At 42.2% G+C, this 22,089-nt stretch overlaps 1 protein-coding gene across 1 annotated transcript in view; it reads right to left on the reverse strand.

Annotated features, from left to right (window-relative positions):
• Positions 1-22,089, reverse strand: part of LOC116059779 (collagen alpha-1(XIV) chain-like) — a 252,849-nt gene that overhangs the window by 134,935 nt on the left and 95,825 nt on the right. The window contains exons 14-20 of the mRNA XM_035993029.1: positions 19,246-19,375; positions 12,357-12,496; positions 11,851-11,977; positions 11,522-11,661; positions 9,931-10,063; positions 8,922-8,966; positions 5,370-5,515 (exon numbers count right to left, since the gene is read on the reverse strand). Of these exons, the coding sequence (XP_035848922.1) occupies positions 5,370-5,515; positions 8,922-8,966; positions 9,931-10,063; positions 11,522-11,661; positions 11,851-11,977; positions 12,357-12,496; positions 19,246-19,375 (861 nt within the window). The remainder of the gene's footprint in view (positions 1-5,369; positions 5,516-8,921; positions 8,967-9,930; positions 10,064-11,521; positions 11,662-11,850; positions 11,978-12,356; positions 12,497-19,245; positions 19,376-22,089) is intronic.

Below are 22,089 nucleotides of genomic sequence, written 5' to 3' on the forward strand. Positions count from 1 at the left end.
AAGGGCCGAGAGAGAGAGCAGTAAGACATGCAGCAAAGGGCCACAGGTCGGAATCGAGCCCTGTGCCACTGCGGCAAGGACTGAGCCTTGGTACATGGGGCGCACGCTCTCCCAGGTGAGCAGATACGCGGATCCAATTTAACCACCTGTAGCCTGAATTAAACATGGGAAACAGACCCAAACTGGTCACAAAATCGACTGAAAGGTGTCAAAGGTCTGCAATTGGGAGCGTGGATGATATGAAGGATGACAAAATAAACTTGAAGACAGGAGTTGGATTCTTTGCCAGAGTTGTAAAAAAAAAAAAAAAGAAAATCTGTGACAGAAGGAAAACGTGAAACTTTTTAATCTTCCCTTGACGTTTTTTTTTTTTACCTCCCGGAACAACATGTTAGCTGAAATTCTGTTTAAACACAGCGGAATTGCACTTGGTGCCCTGCAGCTTTTGGTTTTATTGGGACACTGAATGAAGCAGCCCGGGGAAATAACGGAGCCCCCCCCCCCACTCACTGCTGTGTGTGGACAGATGGCTGCAGAGTGGAGTCGCCCCGCGGCTGGCGAGGCAGCAACTGAGACATATGAATGGGCATAACCATTAAAGGGTAATTTCTGTCGTTTTCAATCTGGACCCTATTTTCCCATGCGACTTATGAACAAAAATCTTTGAAATTGGTTTCAAGTTTTTAACGAGAACGCTGTAACTGGGCGAAAATGCAATTTGCGTCCACTAAAAGTGCTGTTTTTGCCACTGACAGGCTCAGATTATTATTCTAAGTGTCTGACAACATTATGGGAAGGATCCCTACAGAGATAGACCTTTTAGTTAGAGCACAGTGTTTCCTCTATGTTGATTTTACCGTGGCGGCCCGCCTATCAGAAAATGGGCAGACGCACAACAGGGTTTCCGCTATGTACACCCCGCACCGCCGCTCCTTCAGCTGTTTATGAAAAGTCATAAAGTCGTGATTACACGACTCTGCGGAGTCGTCTGCTCTACTGAACTCGAGCAAACTGTCATCCTCTCTCTCTCTCCCCTTTAGGGTGAGCAACTGGAACAGTGACAGGACGTTATCACTCGCAAAGTCATGGCAACCAAATAAACAACAGGGCGAGTACTACTTGTCACTCAATCTTAGGCAAAGTGACAAACAGCGATGAAAGCCGCGACGTGAAATCCGCACTCACGCTGGTCCCGTGAAATATGACAGCTGTTTTCAGGTAACGTTATTTTTTGACGTTCTACATGCCACCCCACCCCCCTCCGCTGCTGAAAAAAAATTCTAGAGGAAACACTGGAGTAAGATCCTTTTTATTTAACCAGAAATAACTCTAAAATCGCCATCTCTAAACCCACCAGACTCCATGTAAATAAACAGTACTTTAAGCGTGTATAGAGCCAGCATGTTATCCCATGTTAACGGGTGAATTAAGGGTTTATTTCAACCAAACCAGAGTGGTGATTGTTGGAACAGCGGAAAGACGAACCAAGACGGCTTTTCAGAGTTGTATTTTGTTTCTGTCAACTTTGAATAAAGTGTGTTTTTACGATGATAAAATGACAGGTTATTTAAATAGAGTCTGGTGGCGATACTATTGCAGTGTTCAAAGGGTTAATAGAAAACTTTGCTTGATTTGTATTAATGTGCATAGCGATTTCAGGGCAGTTTCATATTAAACAATCTATCTCTGTAGGGATCCTTTCCTTAAAATAATAATCTGAGCCTGTCAGTGGCAAAAACAGCCTTTTTGGTGGACGCAATCTGACGGTGCACGAAAGAGAACTGTCAGGCGTCAGGAGTATCTGACACCAGATGAAAGATGCAAACGCTGGAAAAAGTCTGTCTTTTACAATCTGTGCTGCATCATTCACCGATGTGTATGACGGTGCGTTCATCAGCGAGTTGTTTTGGCAGAGATGGAAATTTAAATGGAAGTTTTTTTTTCAGATAAATGTGATTTGAGTCGTCTAACGAGACAACGTGGAGCAGCTGGTCGACAGCTTCAGGGATAAAAGCAGTGAAGAGACAACGAATCACAGACTGCATTTGTCTCCCTCTCCAGACTGCTCATTCAGAGGAACAGAGAAAAAAATATTCCAAAAGAGAAAGTTTTGGACTTTGGGAGAACTATGGCAACGGTGTTGTTGAAAAACTCTTCAACTTTAGTTTGTTTTTGAACCCTTGTGTTGTCTTCCCGTCGACCCCTAAACTTGTTTGTTTTTCTAGGTCAAAATTTAATAGAATTTTTTTTTTTTCTGTATTTTTGGCCGTCTTTTTCGACGCTCTTGTCGCTTTTCCCCTGATGTCACTTTTTTCATAGTTTTTGTCATTTTGTTTGATTTTTTTTGTCACTTTTGTCAACGTTTTTGTCACTTTTGTCAACGTTTTTGTCATTTAAAAACAAATTATTGTCACTTTTCCCCTGATGTGTTTGTCACTTTGTTTTTGTAAATTTTTTAGATTTTTTTTTGTCACTTTTCCCGATGTTTTTGTCAATTCTTTCAACGTTTTAGAATTTTTTTCTCACTTTTCCTCTAATGTTTTTGTAGATTTTTTTCTGCGCTTTTTTGACATTTTTCTTGGTTTTTTTTCAACGTTCTTTTATACATTTTTTTTTTTCAAATGCTATAAAATTGAATAAAACACCCACATTCAATGAAAGTAGTGAACTGATCATTTATTTGACTTTTGACAATTTGGTTGAAAGAAACCCAAATTTCGGATATAGAAACTTTTTGAAAATGGGTCAAATTTAACCCAAGGAACACAGAAGGGTTAAAAAAACATTTCTAACTTAGAAGAACACATTGTCGCTGTCGGATGAAAACCTTGAATGTCAAAAAAAACGTTGTCTTTAGGCACTGGGTTACACCAGCTATGCATAAGTTCAAACGTAGACTAGTTTTAACATTAGCTGTAACTTAGGTCGGAGTTTACGCGCTATTAACATTTTGAGGGGTTGCACCAGCTGAAATAGTTCTAACGTAGGCATAACCCCCCCAATGTTGAACCCAAAGTTACGCCCTTGCATTAAACATAATTTGGTTACAAACTCCGGAGCCAACATGCTATCAAATCCACACTTTTGTACAAGTTGTTAACAGTTTAAGACAAAACTCCATCAGTGAAGAAAAAGGGCTCCTATTTGCACCCCACGCAGCCCGACGCAAGTGTCTTTGCTAGTTTAAGACCGACGCAGTTGTCAGTTTCCCGTCCAGCGTTTAAATAGAAAATGCACCTGCGCCCATCGGCATGCTGCTCTTACAGGGAGGTGTGTTCAGGTGCATTCTAGGCGTGCTGGTCTTACAGGGAGGTGTGTTCAGGTGCATTCTGGGCGTGCTGGTCTTACAGGGAGGTGTGTTCAGGTGCATTCTGGGCATGCTGGTCTTACAGGGAGGTGTGTTCAGGTGCATTCTAGGCATGCTGGTCTTACAGGGAGGTGTGTTCAGGTGCATTCTGGGCGTATTGCTATCTTGAGGCAGAGGGAAGTGATCGCGCCATGACAACAAAAACCTGGTCTAAAGTCAGTAACGCAGCATTTCATTGTTATTTTAACAGAGCATTAGAGCGCGCGCACACTATGCTTGTTACACACATAGGGACGCACAACAGCACACACACATGCAGAAGATTACAAATAAAAATATTATGGTGCAAATCCTCCATCATAATAGCAATGCTCCAAGGTCCAAACGCGCCTGGCTTTTAAAGGGAATGGGAGATGATCTCTGATTGGTTGATTGCACGTTACGCCCAAAACACACCTCTGATTAATGAAGACACTAAGTAAACATACTTTAGTTAGTACTTTAGTTACGGGTTGTACTAAGTACAACCCTTTACTGCCGTCAAACTAGCAAAAGTGGTTTCGTACACACCCTAAACACGCGTGCGCTTAGATCGTTAAAATAGGGCCCAAAGTGGGATAACTGCCATCCAGAAATCAATCGCATGTAAACAAATACTGTATATATATATATATTTATTTTTTTTGCTTTTTAATGGCTGGTGTCCCTGCCTTGGCAGCAACAAACAACAGAGTGAAACTTGCTTTGAACAAAGCCTGAGAGGAACCCTGCCAGCTTCTTCCCTCAGCAGATAGACATCTAAAGAGTTGCTGTTGAGCGCTGCACTTGGTGATTCAGGGCCTGACCGGTTTGCCAAACAGAGCCCACAGCTGTTCGCACTTTGATAAGAGATCTCATTTAGCAAGCCGCTGGTGCGAGCAGCTGGCAGCTCTTTATTGTCAGGATGAAAAGGCTGATGTGGGACCTGTGGCCAGAGTAACCTGCAGAGAGACACACAGACACTAGGGCTGCACAATATATCGTTTTTTTGTATCGTCATCGCGATGTCAACTGCTGCAATATATATATATATATTGCAAAAGGCTGCGACATATCGCCATAGACACTCAGAGAAAGTATGTTATGTATGTAAGTTTGAAAGTATTTACTTTTTTTAGTTTTAAATTCAACAAGCAATTTGTTGCATTTTAGCAGAATACTGAAAGCAGCAGAAATGCAGAACTGAGTACAATAATAAATATTTATTTTTCGCAAGTAAAATCCTTATCGCAATATTCTACAATGTTATCACTCACACACACAGACAGACACACACACACACACACACGGAGGTATGTGCCTTTAGCAGAAAGAGGATGCAGTGTCTTTCTCTCTCCACAATCTTGTCTCTCCTCCATCTGTCTATTTATCGATCACACCATCTAACCCTCCATCGATCCACAGTCCTGTCCAGACAGGCAGAGAACACACACACACACACACACACACACACACACACACACACACAGGTTTGTGGCACTATCTTTGTGGGGACCTGTCATTGACATAATGCATTCCCTAGCCCCTTACCCTAACCTTAACCATCACAACTAAATGCCTAACCTTAACCCTTACCCTCACCCTAACCATAACCTAATTCTAACCCTAATCCTAAAACCAAGTCTTAACCCTCAAACAGCCCTTTAACCTTGTGGAGTCCAGCATTTTGGCCCCACAAGTATAGTGGACTCCCGGTTTTTGGACCCTACGAATATAGTTAAACACACACACACACACACACACACACACACACAATGATATATTGCCCAGGCCTAATGTGAACAGCCAAAAACAATAAACTCTGATCTGAGCACTAAAGATTGCAGTGTGAACGTAACTTAAGCTAAATCACCAAAGCAAAAAAGACTTAAAAACATATTAAATATCACCTCTCGTTACCATTTGATATCCAAATGTCTTATCTGAGCGAGGGCAGACATGCAAACCTCCCTCAGTCTGAAGTTATAAAGCGGATTCTCACGTTACAAAGCAAACGCCGTCTTTTGTTTTGTCCCCGTCTCACCTGCTCCTCTGCTCGGTCTCCCTTGGCGCTGATGTAGCTCAGCCGATAATGTCGGACGTTCCTCGAGTCCCCGGGCTGCCAGGCCACCCGCATGCTGAAGGTGGTTTCCTCGTCGATCCTCAAGTTCCTCACCCCGAAACGAGGAGCTGGAGGATCAGAGAGAGTACAAACAATCACACTGCAGCAGTGGTGTAGTCTATGTCAGGGGGTCTTCAACGACCCCCTAATACCATAGGCGTAATTTGATGGACTTTATCAAGTCTTTGTTGCCTTTTTTATTTACTTGGAGTTTTTGTCGCCTTTTAAAAAAAAAGAAAATTAGACACTAGAGGTGTTGAAATGAATCAAATAATCGATGCATTGAATCGTGGACGATGCTGCATCGATAGTCGGCCGGGCCATAATCGATTATTTCTGTTTACAATTTAATGTATGCCTAACAACCTTTCTGTTTACATATTCTGGTATGTTTTGCACATTCAGGAAGTGCCATGTGCTCAGTGCTGTAGTTTTATGTATCCAATTTATTTAGTATTAGAGCACTGCAGAATGTTTGGTTTTTGAAGCTTGAAAAGCTACGAATTAAATATCCTTTAATAGAAAAATGCATTTGCCGCATCGTGATGCATCGAGATATCGAATCGCTGACATGATAATCGTAATCGAATCGGGAGATCAGTGAAGATTCACACCTCTATTAGACACTAAATTGTTGCCTTTTTCGAGTACTGTATTTTGACGTTTTTGTCGCTTGTTTTGGACAATTTTTTTGTGTTTTTTGTTGACTTTTGACATTTTTGTCGAGTAATTTTTCCACCATTTTAAAAAAAATGTTTTTGTCGTTCTCAATATATGCAGATAGATCGAGATCTCAACCCCTCCCCCAAATGTCTGCAGTGGGGATGGGTGGGGGGTTACAACACTTCCCACAAACCACAGCATACTCACTACAAAAAAACTGGACTACACCAGGCCGCTGAGTGCTGTGAAAATCTTACGTTCCATTTTGTGATGTTTGAACAAAGCCTCTCTTGTCTGTTTTAATTGGCATCATAAATTGTAACACTGTTCTCCTCCCTGAAAGAGTTATCTGCGTGAACCAACCTTGACCCAATCCTCCCTTCCTCTGATGCCCGTTTCTTATCTTTCTACTCTCATGGTATTAAAGTGAACGGAGCGACTGAACATGTACAGTATATAGTCTTGTGTGTTAGAACTTTGCATAGTAAACACGATCAGTCCACATTCAGTAAAGGCAACGTGTCTGACACCTTCTTTGACAGAAATCGATGGATTCGCCTGTCATTTCGGACAATTTGGTAAACAAAAATGTATTATGCTCGAATGAATGTAACCCTAATTAACAGAACTGGTTAAAAAACAACAACAACAACAACGTTTAAATACTAGCGTTAAAACAGCCAGACTCTGGACGGTAAAACTGAGAGAAAACGCTCCTAATCAAGTTTAGGTTCTGCTTGTTTGACGGTTTTCTGGAAAATTCTTCTTAAACGCATTCAGAGAGCATGTGAATGGTGTGTTTTCTTCTTTCATTTGGGCACTGGGGATTCGAAAACCTCTTTGGGGGGCGCCAACAGTTCTTCTGTGCAGGAGAACCCACATACAGAGTGAAACGTCCTAATCCAAAATGTCATTTTTTGTATTATTTTGTTTTGTATGCACGTGTGTGTTGTGCTTCATGGTTGTTTTTTATTGTTTTATTGTTGGAGCGTACTACTGTTTGCCTATTATCATTACGTTCATGTTTTTATTCATGCAGTTTCCTCCCATTTGACTAATGTTGCACTGTGACGTCACTGTGTCCATGTTCAGACGCGTTCGTTGTAACATTCGGAGCTATTGGGCCGTGTTCGGACACATCCGGTCTGAAGTAGTTTTCTGTCTTTTATATGGTGCTTTTCCTGAACAATCGCCCCCTCGAAGTGCAAATAGAATTAATTTACACACATCTAAGAATCTACGCGTGAATTTTCATACATGTACGTGGACATTTACATGTCTAATTAGTGTACAAAAGGGACTTTGATGAGAGAAAGCAGGAGGAAAGGCTTGGGCGACGCTCAGGTGGCGGAATAACTTCACATTCAAAGTGGGAATGAAGGAGCCCCCTTGTGATGATAGGATAAAAGCTTGAGGGGGAGAACAGATCGGAGTTCATTTTCAGACGAGATCTTGGTGGACCAGCTCTGATTTAGGGCTTTTTCACACATACCTCATTTGGGCCGGACTTTCGGACTTTTCAGTTTGATCCGAACCAAAATTAGAGGTGTGAAACCTCCCCCGGACCATGGTTCGGTTCGTTTACAGTGTGAAAGCATTTTTCGGATGGTTCGGACTTTCGGACCAAATAGAAGAAGCTCTGGCAGGCTCTCCTCGTGTTACAAGACCGGGGAATAGCCCCTTTAAGGAATAGCTTGGTGCTTATTGTGTAGGCTACATGAGAGTGAGAGAGTGAGCGTGACGGTGAATGGACTCAGAGCAGACAGCTGTCAGCTATCAGAGCAGAGAATACATCAGCAGTTTATTTGTTAAGTGGTAGTGTGTAGTGTAGGTTTCCGTTTGTCTCTGAATAAATTCTCCAGAAAGTTCCAGTGTCTTGCTTCTCAACATCACAACAAAACAAAAAGAGCCGCGGCAGTAGAGGAGAGCAGCAGTCAGCTGAAAATAACTCCGACACAGAGAGAGGAGACGAGAGGACGGGGAAGCCCGTCAACAAACCAATCAATTATAAGTATCTGGAGACACAGCTCACGTATGTGATGACGGCAGGACGTAGTTTTGTCACGTAGAGATCTTTAGTGCGCTTGCATAACTGCAGTGTGAAACCAAAACTTACCGGATCAAATGTTACAATGTAACAAAAACATGATTCTTGGTCCGGACCTTGGTTCGGACTTTCATGTGTGAAAACGCCCTTAATGTCTGTCGTAAGGGAAACTTAGATGCGGTTTGTGAACCCACAAATGTGTGTAACCTCTTATGCTGGACTTAGTAAACTGTGCTTAACTGAACTCTTTGTCTTAGATTGATCCTTGTGTTCTGGTAAACTTAAGTCCGATGAAAGAAGGCGCGGGAATTAATACATTGGAGTCCGAATTGACAGGACTTAGGGCCTTATTTAGAATAAATTCCGCCTACAGGAGATAGGGGGGGGTCTGAGTATGGCTAAGGGTAGCACACGGCTAATTCACCGGTGTTAGCTTTCTGTTGCCAGCTCTTGTAAAAACAACGCTAAAGTAAATAGTTAAAACGATATACCGCTAAGCTAAGAAGTCACAGGCCTACTTTAGTTTGACACCATTAAATTAACTGAAAACATTACAAGATGATTTAGATTTCAACAGATAAGATGTATTGTTAGCCAAAAAGTGTCCAAGTGTGGACCCGTTACAGCACCTTGTAACCTTGGGTTTGAAAGGTGCTTTATGAATAAAGTTTCCTTACTTACTTACTTACTAAAGAAGACAGGCAAAGGGAGGTGGAGAGAAACAAACAGAATACATCACAACAGCTGGAATATCACATATTTACCTGCTGTGGTGACGGTCGTTGTGGGCACCGCGGTCGTTCTTTTTACTGAAAATGAAACGAAAACATTTAATTTTATCTGCTCGACAATTCTTAGGAGATTAATAAAGAGTTAAAGGATCTTCTGATGTTTGTTTCAATCTGGAAAATGTTTTCCTCCGAGTGGTTTACAGACATAAGATTATATAACATGAAAACAGATTACAGACTGGCAAAGCAGCAAACGTCTCATTTTTTTTAATATTTTTGTTTATTTAACAGGGACAACAGACAGTCGTTGGCTAGAGATGTTGCCGATACCGATACCAGTATCTGAAAAGCCTCCTGTACTGTCTAAAATGCTGGTATCAGTATCAGCGAGTACTGGAGTTTATGCACCGATCTTAAAGGCCAATTCGATCGTACAGATGTGTACCCCCTCGATCGTTCTCTGGAACATGTTTTCATGCTAATCAAATGTTTTTGTAGCTTGAAACAAGCTACAAAAACCGCTAATTAGCTTACAACGCTAGTATTTGGGGCACAGGGAAAGTAAAAACAAATCACTATTTTATACCACTGAAAAGGCTCACCACACTTCAACGGTAGCATAATGAGGGTCCCTAAATGTAAACCGAAGCATTGAGAACATTGTAAGTGTACAGACAGTTTATTAAAAAGATAGATTAGAAAGACAGTAGCTCCCAAGACGGTGGCCGCCTGTATACAAGAACCCTACTGTCTTTATAATCTCTTTGTAATAAACTGTCTGTACACTTACAAAGTTCTCAATTGTTCGGTATATATATACTTGTGTGCACGGCAATCGCTTTTTGGCTCAAAACTCTGCTTAAAAAATCAAAACGTAGTGTGAATGTAGCCTTAGACATTATGGCAGATAATTTAAAATCCTTATGGAGAAAATGAACAGGAGTTTTACTACCAGAACCACACTGTTGAGCTCTATTATCTGCAGTGGTTAAGAGTGACGGAATTGAACAGAGTCCAGAAGTTGCAGTAAGGTTGCATTTACCGGTGGACTCTACGAGGACCACCTCGTCGCTCTCGACCTCGTTCATGTAGATGGCAGCGAGGAGGACTTCGTACTCCGTGACGGGGCTCAGTCCTTTTATCAGGTAGGTGTTAATGTTTCCGTTCACCAGAACCTGAAACAGAAAGGAAGAAAGAAAGGGAAAGAGAGGGACGGATGTTTGTTTGTGTTAGACGAGCAGATGTACGGCTGATACAGAAAATCAGAGGAGGTAAACTCAACTGAATCGGTTCACGATACGTTTTTATGTCTTGAGTTAAAGCTACAGTGCGTAGTTTCTGTCGCCCCCATGAGGAATTGTAAGTAATGACAACAAAACTGTCGCTGTGTCCACACGATACAAGCCTTCCGTGATAACGCACACGCCACCACCCCTCCTCCACAAAGTTGCTAGTAGCCAAGGAGGACACGGAGGATTAAAAAAAAGCGCCGGACGCCACAATCTTCTGAGTTATACTGAGAAATACAGAGAGAGTTGTGTGGAGCTGGTAGTCTTAATTAGCTTCGTAGCAACTCATTCGGCGACGGCTGGAATGTAACGGACGTTCATTAATCAAAAAGTTACGCTTTAAAGCTTTAACCAACTGTAAAGAATTTAGAGGTGACGCTGTTTTCTCCATCACAGCAAGACACATCAGATTCAAGTTCGATTGTGATTTATTTGCAGCAAAGTACACCTTTATATTAAATGTTACATCACTGCATTAAAGCGCACACTACGTAGTGTACCTTTTCTGTTAAGTTTAAGGACATTTCTGGTAATCCAAAAATGGAAAGTTTCTGAAGTTTTCCCCGATTTATGTCCCTTTTTTTCGACGTTTTTGTCACTTTTTTTTTTTTTACCTTTTTTTACGTTTTCGTAAATTGCTTTTTTGAAGTTTTTGTCAATTTTATTTTCAAAGTTGTCGTTTTTCTTAATACAATTTTTTGTCACTTTTTTTGCTACATTTTTGTAACATTTGTCTCTTTTTTGAAAGTTTTGTCACTTTTTTTCCAACATTTTTGAAGCTTTCCTCAACGTTTGGTTGTAAAAAGTCACAAAAAGAGACAAAATTTACGTAAGTGTCGCAAAAAAGTGACAAAAAGTAAAAAAAAAATAAATAAAAAAAATAAAAAAAACGACAAAACGTCGAAAAAAGTGACACAAACTTCAAGAAAAGCAACAAGTTATGAAAAAGTGGCAAAAAAGGTCAAAAAAGCGACAAAAATGTCGATAAAAACATTGAAAAAAGTAACCAAAACGTTGAGATGAGATGAATGAGATGATACAAGCCACCAAAAGGAGTTTATCTAGCGGAGTGCAGCCTCGTGTAACTGTAACCTGGACAAATGTCAAAAGATTTCATTCTTTGAATTTGTTTGTTTAACAGTCAGTCTGACACTGCAAACCTTCAGCTAATGCAATTCAAGTAAAGTCAACTTTGAAAAAAAACATTCTACTGATTGCATTTTAAAAATTCAACAGATAATTTAAAAATTATTGCAGGGAAAAACTTCTAAGGGACTTTTCTGAACTTGGGGAAGAAATCAGGCACACGCACACGCACACGCATGCGCACACACACACACACACCTCTTCGCTGTCCCCTCCATCGGTGGGCGTCCAGGTGAGTCGGTACATCACCACATCAGATGCTGGGTGTTGCCATGACACCCTGAAGCTGTCTGTGGAGATGTCACTGCTCTTCAGATCTGGCGGGTCGGGGACGGTTTCTACACACACACACAGACACAGACACACACACGTATGGTTACTATGGTAACAATAAACCTCAAAGCTTATGTTGTGTCTGTCTCTGTCTAAAACGTTGGAAAAGCTAGATCAGATAACAAATAAGGCTTAGTTGGCAGCAAATTTGCACCTAAACCTTATAATGGCGGGTAAAACAAAGTAGTTCCTACTTGTGGTGAAGCTTTCAGTCGCGGCCTCAGCTTGTCCCTCATCGTAGATGGCAAAGACCCCGATTGTGTACTCCGTCAGCGAGGTCAGGTTTTTTAGCAACCAGGTTGTCACAAGGCCAACATCCACCTGCAGACACAGGACCAAAACAACGATGATGTGTATTTTAATCTATCCTCAGTGGTTTGGTTTGTCCAAAATGTGCGGCCTGGATGGTGTCCAGATGTTCTGGGCCGTCACAGTGAAGAAAAACTCTTGTCTCGGTCTCGACCCCTCAAAATCTCGGTATCGACCCCTCAAAGTCTCGGTCTTGACTCTGTCTCAACCCAGTCTCAACCACTCAATGTCTCGGTCTCGACTCGGTCTCAACCCCTCAAAGTCTCGGTCTTGTCTTGGACTCGGTAAACTCTGCTCTTGGTCTTGGTTTAGGTAATCTTGACTACAACACTGCCCCTGTCTGAGACTTTGATTTGTTTCTGAACCTTGATGTCCGCAATGATCCTCTCACCTCATTGGTCTGGACTCCGTTGGTTTTGACGTACATGATGCGGTAGCCTTTGGCCTTCCTGGAGGCAGAGTCCCATGTCAGCCGGGCGGAGCTGTGGTCCACGTTGGAGAAACGCAGGTTCCTCGCCGGGGTCAGTGGTACTGAGGTGGGAGGAGATTAGACCAAAAGCAACTGTTAGGACACGTAGTAAACTTCCATATCTATGCTGAAGAATTGTGTCTATATTCAAGTTTTACTGCACTCTGCTCTGAAAGTGTGGAAACCCTGGAAGGTGACGACGGTCAACTGAACACAGGACACTTGTTTACCAGCTGCTCTGTGTTTGGTGCTGCTCCAACACTGGATTTATCAGTTTGTATGTTTGTGTTAATGATTATTGTTTTAAAGGGTTAGGAACTAACAAAACAAACTAACCGATGGAGCTGCGGTAGACCAGCAACTCCCGTGTTCTGCGAGGTAAAATGACTTAAAATTTGGATGGTGCAACAAGGCAGGTCTGCTTGGTTCTTTCGGGGAATGATTGTACATGTTTAGAAAGAATATGTTTACAGCAGTACACACGGAGATACACTGGTAAGAGCCAATGAGGTTTAACCATATGTATCAGCTAATTTAAATACTGGTAGCTCACGTTACTGTATTGTGTCAACTGTTAACTTCATTTAATATTGTATGTGGCATTTTCTTTTGCGGGGTGCAAATGTTCCACCACAACAAGTTCCTTCCCGAGCCACCGTCGCTGCGTCCGGAGCTTAGCACCGCACAGAATGCATCTGTGGTGTAGCCAGACCTTTGAACCTGTGAAATATCCCTTTAATCTGATGATAGAAAACAGAAACAAGACGGTAAATATGACAACAGAAACACTGGCTGCCAAAGAGCTGCAGTTATAAAGGGGAGTCAAAGTTTAGTTAGGATTTTATAAGTGGTTTCACACACACACACTTACACTCATGGGGGTCTGAACCACGTTATTGGACTTCTCAATTTTAATTATAAAGTGGACAGACCCTCACTATATCGCTCAGTCTCCCTCAGGCTCTGCCTCGACTTCCTTCCCAATTCTCAGGAGGTATTACAAAGGTCTAAAAAAGCCTCTTACCCTCACTTCTGATTTATACTCTCGGAAACTGGGGGATTACTGATCTGTTTTCTTTTTCCTTTTATCCTGAGCGTACTCGCCATTGTTTCACCTCAATTATACCCGGGGTCGGAATAAAGACAAAGCAGCAGAGAGAGAGCAAGAGCGCGAGCGAAAGAGAGAGAGAGAGAGAGAGAGAGAGAGACAGAGAAAGAGAGACAGACAGAGAGAGACTGCATCTGCTATTATAGTAGGTCGAGCCAGGGTCAGCACAGGAATGAGGAGGATGGGAAATTAAAAAGTTTAGAGATAGGTAAGTCTCCAAAGTTTCTAAATGTATGTGTCCATATAAAAATAAATCCACTAAATGAAACTGCCCATTCAGGAACTGTTCTACAATGTTTAAGAAGCTATTCCAATGTGCAAAAACAAGATATTTTTTTTTTTTTTTTTTTAAACAATGATTCTATTACCATGTTTTATTCTTTAATTAAAGTATGAACGAATGCAGTGTTCCAGACCACTGAGTGTAAGTGTCCCCAGTTTAAAAAAGCAACCGAGCCAATCAGAGCTTAGTAGGCTGTTAGCAAGGGCGTAGCGGACAGGACACCCTTACAACAGGTCCGATTTGATTTGAACGCACCGTAAGTAGGCGAGTGTGCATGTTACTCAGGGTGCTTCCCCCCTCCCACACAAACACACACCCAACCCCACACAGATATATTTACAGCACCCCCTTCCACAAAATACTTCCAATGGCCCTGTGAGCAATATATTCAAATGTGAATGATGTATTATGTTTTTGCATATTGAGTACACATACTTGGTTCATTGGCATGCTCCGCCTCCGTGTGGCCAGTTAAAATGTTAGCAGGTCTCCCATGTGGCAGTAAAACAGTATGGAACGGTTTACGGAAATGTCGGGGCTTCCATCAATCATAAATGAAATGTAGGCTAGGTTGGAATCCGTGATTTGGAGAGACAAACAAGAGAGGATCTTTCAATAAAAATCCTCCTGCTGAACAATCTGTCCCACTCACTTCTGAAAGCACGGCTATGCCCCTTGGCTGTTCATCTTCTTGTGCCAGAGCCAGAAAAAGAGCTTAGATGAGGATGAAGCAGGAATAAAGTTTGCTGCGAGTCCACAAATCTACCCATTTCTTTAAATGGCATGATAAAACACCAAGTTAACCGAACACTAGTCTATATCTTCAACGTTCCGCTTCCGGGATTGCTCCGGTGCCGCAGGAAATTCCGCCGGATGCATATCTTTTCAAGCGATGTCCGTTTCCTTCCTCTTCCTTTGTGTTGGCGTTCTAACCTCCGGTGGATCTGTGAGGACTACGGTTAACTGCTCCTCAGATCTCTGCAGGGTAAATCCAGACAGCTAGCTAGACTATCTGTCCAATCTGAGTTTTCTGTTGCATGACTAAAACAACTTTCGAACGTACACATGTTCCACCAAAACAAGTTCCTTCCCGAGGCTATTGTGCAGAGGCACCGCGGCTCCGTGCGGAGTTTAGCGCCACCCAAGACGATTGTGATTGGTTTAAAGACATGCCAATAAACCAGAGCACGTGTTTCTCCCATCCCAGAACGCTGTGTGGACTAGCCAGACCTCCACAGTGCGGAGGAGGGTCTGGCAAAGCAAGACTAACCAAACGCTTCCGAAAGAGTCAGACTGAATGAATGAATGAATAAGTTTATTGGTCGTAAACAAAGGGTAGGGTCAGAAGCTTCAGTTTATAGAAGCTCCCCCCCCTTCTCACATTTTGTAAGAGTAACAAACAAATTGGCAAGGAAAAAAATTTACAAGATAAGAAAGATAACAAGAAATTATAAAAAAAAAAAAACAACTAAATAACATATACACTTACCCAGATAACTTTCTACATACATGCATGCATAGTGTGTTTGCATATGCATGCACACACTTACCTACATATATACATACACGCCTACATATACCCATAAGGGTGAATGATGGATTGAAAATGATGGATTAAAAATGATTTGATCATTAGACTAATAAAAAGCAAAAGACTGACCATCTAAAAGTGGATATATTTCTCCATTTAGTATGCTCTTAATCTGCTGTAAACAACACATAACTGCTTGTCGTTATCAGAGCCAATATGAAGTCTGATTTTGCAAAAAGAGCCACCATGCTGCGTTTTATTTTTTTGTGCCGAGGTCCTTCTCTATGCAGCTGTGGTGGCCTCTTTTCACCGCGGCCATCATTAAAGCTCATTCTGTCTCAACAATGACAGAAAACAAACAACAGTTGAATAAATGGATGAAATGAGGGACGAGGGGCGTCTGAAGGCAGAGAGACGGGGGGAGTCGTTATGAACAAACACGCTGAGTGAAGAGCACATTAGACATAGAAATTTCCCGCATGTCAGAAAACAAGAAACGGGGGAAAACATTGGGACCACCGGCTGAGGATCAGTGCAGCGCAGACAACCACAAACATAAACTAAAAACAATTTAGTTTTCAATAAATGTCCTAATGCTGATAAAATAAAAACCATCAGGCACCCCCTTCTTCACTCTCTTAGCGTAATCACTGCAAAAGCAGATTTGACTGTCAGGAGCAATTCATGTGGATATTTTCTAGCACTTAACGAACGAAAGATTAAATACACATTAGCAGAAATAAACACTTAAAATAATCGATGATTGAACGCACTAGCGATGTCAGAACGGAGGCGTGAAGCCCTGCTTGCAGAGATGAAGGAAATGAAAAGTAATTTAAGAGAGACCTCAACTCGCCCCAAAAAACAGCCGTCGCAGTCTCCCTCAGACAGCCGCCGGCGTCCTTATCTGCCCTGCATTCAAAAGCCCTAAACACATAATAAAAGACAAAAACAGGCCCTGGCTTAAAGCCGCAGGCCACAGACCTTAAAGGAGACTTTATAAAACGTTAATTAGTGGGCACGGTGGGGAAAACGGGGGAGGCAGGGAGGGGAGGAACACAGAACTGCAGAACTCGTAGAAAATGAAAGTGAGGCGCAAAATATAGCACAAGGTGGCTAGCGCCACAGCAGGCATTTTGGCAGGGGTGGAATGTAACTAAGTATATTTACTCAAGTCCAAATGTTTGAGGTACTTGTACTTTCCTTGAGTCTTTTCTTTTCATGCCACTTTCTACTTCTACTCCGCTACATTTCAGAGAGAAATATTGTACTTTTTACTCCACTACATTCATCTGTTACAGCTTTAGTTACTAGTTACTTTACACGTTAAGATTCCTGCACGCAGAACACACGTAGTTCATAAAATCTGATGTTTTATTATGAATGAAACTAGCCAACAATATGACGGTCTACAAGTCCAGCTGAGATGATTAGACCGTTAAACACACAACTTAAGGAACATTTTCAATGCAGGACTTTTGGTAACACGTTACTTTAAGGTATCGACATAAACGTGACTTGACACTGTCATAACTATGATTCGTAAGATTGATGACACGTTCATGACACGTTCATGAACGTGTCATGAACGTGTCATCAACTTTATAAACAAGTCATAAACGTTTATGACTTCTGTCATTAAGTGTCATTCGGTTTTTGTCATGACAAGTTGACATTGTTCGGGATGTCTTTGTCATGACAAGTTGACATTCAATTTCTTTGGAGTGTCCTTATTAAGACAACTTGACATTAAACAGGATGACATTATGTCAAGTTGTCATGAAAAAGACATTGTTTGGTAATCCTAGTTAATGTCAAGTTGTCTTAATAAGGACACTCCAAAGAAATTGAATGTCAACTTGTCATGACCAAGACAACTTCTGGTAATGTCACTTTGATTAATGTCAAGTTGTCATAATCAAGACAACCAAACAAGGTCAACTTGTCATGACAAAAACCGAATGACACTTAATGACAGAAGTCATAAACGTTTAGGACTTGTTCCAACGTTTATCACACGTTCATGACAGTGTCATGTCATATTTATGACAGTGTCATGTCACGATTATGTCGATACCTTCAAGTAAAGTGATACCGGACTTATACTTGTAAGAGTAATTTTACAGTCTGGTATTAGTACTTTTACTGCAGTAATAGGATCTGAATAATTCTTCCACCGCTGGATTTTGGCACCGCTGGTTGCCTGATTTGTCGGGGCTGAAAAGGCGCCGGGACGTAACTTGAAGATGCTGCAGCTGTCCTTGGAAAGCCGCGTAACTGCTGGCAAACACTTTTGCAAATGAACTGCAGCAGCCGATGTGACTGATTAGAAGAACTTTGAAGAGCGTGAGCGCTGATGAGAGGAATCAGCTGCTTCCTCTTCCTCGGGTTCAATGACACTCCAGATCTTTAAAAAAAACTGCCTTAACTTCACAGTGAGGTTTCTAAAAAAAAAAAAAAAGTGCTCCCAAACGTAAACTTTTGGGAGATGTGTGGTGTCTTTCCTACGGAGCATCACACAGCTGAGAGTAAATCTAAATGCACTATGGTAATTCAAATAATGTGCAGAGTGCTGAGCCCAGAGGGTCGTAAAATCTGTCAGAAATTTAATGAAACTGAATTTCATCAACAGTCAGTAAAGCTGATTGATGGTTTCCCAGTTATATTCAAATTTACCGTAAGAGAGAGAGAGTGTGTGTGACTTTGTACTTCTATCTCTGTGAGAACCAATTTGACTCATGACTAATGCCTACACAAATTCAGCCCGATTTTGACCTGACAGACAAACGTTCAAAGTCGCGCCCGATTATGAGGGTCGGGACCGACAAACGTGTGTCTTTACCTCTTGTAGTGTGACATCATCAAAGATCGGCGATGTAAAGTCTGGGACGCTTCACGACCACGACGCAGAAAGTCTAGCATGTCAGATTACTTTTGCCTTTTCCGCCTAGTGGGACATGTTCTACGACGTGTTCCTTGACACTGACCAATAGGAAGAGAGAGCACTTTCTGGCGCACATATGTTAACGTGGCGGAAAAAAGGAGAGACGCTACTGCTGCTGTCTGGTGGAGGAAAGATACACGCAGTGCCCATATACGCTTTGTTCTCGGCAGGGACCGCCCCGCTTCCCGACTGCCCGCTGACGAGCAAAGAAAGCAGGCTACACCCTCCTACAACCACGATGGCGGCACCTGATTGGACGAACGCTACATGTGGGGCTCCCGGATTTCACAGGCCATAATGGCGGGCTTGTTCAGAATACGATCTCTTACTTTACGAAAATAGTGTAAAGTAAGAGATAGTAAGAAATAGTGTTTCTGAAAACCTTTTGAAGCGAGAAATAGGCCGTGCAGTGGCTGAATCTGTATTTTTTTCAGATCGACAAAGGTCAGTTTAAAAGCTTTTCGTGAGTTTTTGAGAGGCTGCTGCTTCACCAAAGCGTCGACCTATGAACTTGCACGCGGTCTGTGGTGTGATGAATTGGCTCAATAGCGCCCCCGTACAAATTTTCAAAGAAGTAGCCTCTGCAGTGAGTTCCACCTATACGTATGACATTTGGTAGGCATCTGTATCATGTCCAGACTTACAAAAAAAGCCTCTTGGACCCATAACCTAATTGCAACAGGAACTCGGCCATTTTGAATGTACTTTTCATTTTTGGAACTGTTTTGACCATTTGCAGGCGTTGTACTTTCATTTGAGGGAATACGTTATTTATGTTCTGTTGATGGATTTATCAGTTAACTGACGGATCATCTCAGCAGTGTGTGTGTGTGTGTGTGTGTGTGTGTGTGTGTGTGTGTGTGTGTGTGCGTGCGTGCGTGCGTGCGTGTGTGCGTGCGTGTGTGCGTGCGTGCGTGCGTGCGTGCGTGTGTGTGTGTGTCTCACATGTGGTCTGCTGGCTGGTCATGGGGTCGCTGGCCTCCTCTCCGTATAAGGCGTAAACCGTCACTGTGTACTCTGTGGCCGGAGTCAATCCCTCTAGCTCCACCTCGTTCACAGAGTCCTCCACCTTCACCTGAACACACACACACACTTTATTTATATAGCATTCGTCCCCCCCCCACACACATACACATAACACAATATCCCCCCAGCCCCATTCACCCACCCACCCCTCAATCAACAAAACCGAGCTGAACCGAGCTCAGGAAACGCCATCATAAGCGAGGAAACACCAAAGGCAATACACTTGAAACCAAAACACACACACACACACACACACACACACACACACACACACACGTATGTGCCTTTAGCAGAAGGAGGATGCAGTGTCTTTCTCTCTCCACAATCTTATCTTGTCTCTCCTGCATCTGTCCATTTATCTATCACACCATCTAACCCTCCATCGATCCACAGTCCTGTCCAGACAGGCAGAGAAGCACGCTGTGATTACATAAGATGATTTCTGAATGTGGCTGGGCTCTTTTCCTCTTGCTTTTAGCAGGTGGGACCTCAAAACTACATTAGGGCTGCAACTAACAATTACTTTCTGGATGAATGGATCAGTTGTTTGGTCTATAAAGTGTCAGAAAATGGTGAAAAATGTCAATATATAATAAAGTATGACGCCATCGACAGGCGATCAACTTTAACAGACCGTTACCTTGAATAAATGACACATTTCTCTGGGTTGGAATATTTGGGATAATGTGAGTACACAACTCAACATTTATAACATAGATCTTATCGTTTTTAGACATTTTAATGTGGAAAAATGACATATTGTACGTTGAAGTTTTTTAATGCAGATGTAAGAAGGATTTCTAACTGGTCAGCGTCTAATGCCAGATCAGAGGTTGGTTCTGGATGATTAACTCCACTATATAACACAGCTGCTAACACACAATGACCACAAACCCAGAACTTTAGCATCTGTCACCTTCTGCCAAACACAAAACGGATGTTAAAAAAAAAAACAAATCTGGCAGAATGGAGGCACTGACAAATGTTTGTCCATCTGCTCTTCTTGTCGGCTCCATCCATGAATAAATTGGGTTCCTTTTGGAGCCCGAGATATTAGATGTACTGCCAAATTTTAAGAGTCATGCTTCCTAACTGATGCAGAATTTTAGACAGCTAGGGATCTGGGTACTGACTCAAAAAAAGACATGAAGCCATCCATGTTCCAGAGTTGCTCTGTCGCAGATAGATAGATAGATATATGGATAGACAGATAGATGGATAGATGGATAGATGGATAGATAGACAGACAGATGGACAGATAGACAGACGGACGGACGGACGGAGGGACAGATAGACAGACAGACATTATTAATCCCGTAGATAGATAGATATGTAGACAGACAGACAGACGGACAGACAGACATTATTAATCCCATAGATAGATAGATAGATAGATAGATAGATAGACTATTAATCCCAAAATAGGAAATTTCTCTGTTAAAGCAGCAGGTTAAACAAACATACTCACTCGCACACATACAGAAAATACAATAAATGTACTTGAAATAATAAATAAGATGAAAAATAAGATAAAATAAGATAGCAAAGATAAAAATGCCAGAACAACTACTGGGAAAAAAAAACATCAGCAGGTTCCCTTTTCATTGGAGTAGATTTTCTATTTTTGGCCCAGTTTCACTTTCTTGTACTGTGGATGTTTTGCAATCTAACAGATTGGCTGAATGTTGGCTTGGCCCTGGTGCTGGTGAGCCTTCATCATATGCAGAAACAAACACACAATCAAAGGTGGCTTGCTGCCACCAAATTGAACTAAAAGGGTTTGTAATAGTCTGGTTTCAGTGGAGAGTTTAAATGCCCCATGATGGTCTAAATACGGTTTTCAGACCGCAGACTGAAAACAGCATGACTTTAGCATCGGAGAAATCATCTTTAATATCAAAGACGATTCAAGATACCTGCATCTCTGTCGGTTACAGAAGTTTGGGGTTCAATTCATCTTGCGCACATAAAAACCAGGCAGGTGCACGCGAAATGAGTGCGCAGAACGCTATCCGCAAACGGGAAACCATCCTCACGAAGGGACATTTCTGCTCCGCGTGCACGGGACTGCCACAAGCTCGAGCTCGAGCCTCGCTACGCGCTCGCAACTGCTCAACACTCGCTAGGGCTGGGTATCGTTAAAAAATGTCCGATACTGGTACCGATACCAATACCGTGACTTCTACACCGGTTCCTGAACGATCACAAGCATTATTAGATCTTGGTAGAAGCGTTGTCATTCGGCCCGGTATATACCGGTCGTTTGTAGGTGCCAGTTGCCTGGTTTCGGTACCTAACCCTAATAACGTACCTCAGTAACAAACGACTATCAAAACTTCCACTGACACAATGTCAGGAGTTAAATTAGATACCGAGACCTTCATTTATGTGTACTATCTTTGTAAATTATGCGTTGGCTTGAGGACACGCATTTCCTCTGTGACAGGAAGGTCATTCTGTCACACACACTTTGTTGTTGGCAGGAAAATCTGTTTTAGGGACACGGGTATTCAAAGCCAATTTTAGCCAAAACACTAACATCTCCCTGTTGCTGTGTTCACATCTTTGAATTTGTGTGTTCTCTCTCTTGGGTTCAGTCTGTTGGCTGATTGGCTCCCACTGTTGCTCCTCTGAACTGGATGAAAGCACTTTTCTAAGTCAAACTGGATTGGATTGGACTCTTTCCTTGGCCTAGATGAGTCTCCACATGGCCCACCAGTGGACGCCACACGAGCCAGCCGAGCCTGGGCTCGGACAGTGGTC

This window comes from Sander lucioperca, chromosome 16, assembly GCF_008315115.2.
Source record: "Sander lucioperca isolate FBNREF2018 chromosome 16, SLUC_FBN_1.2, whole genome shotgun sequence".
Classification (NCBI taxonomy): Eukaryota; Metazoa; Chordata; class Actinopteri; order Perciformes; family Percidae; genus Sander; species Sander lucioperca.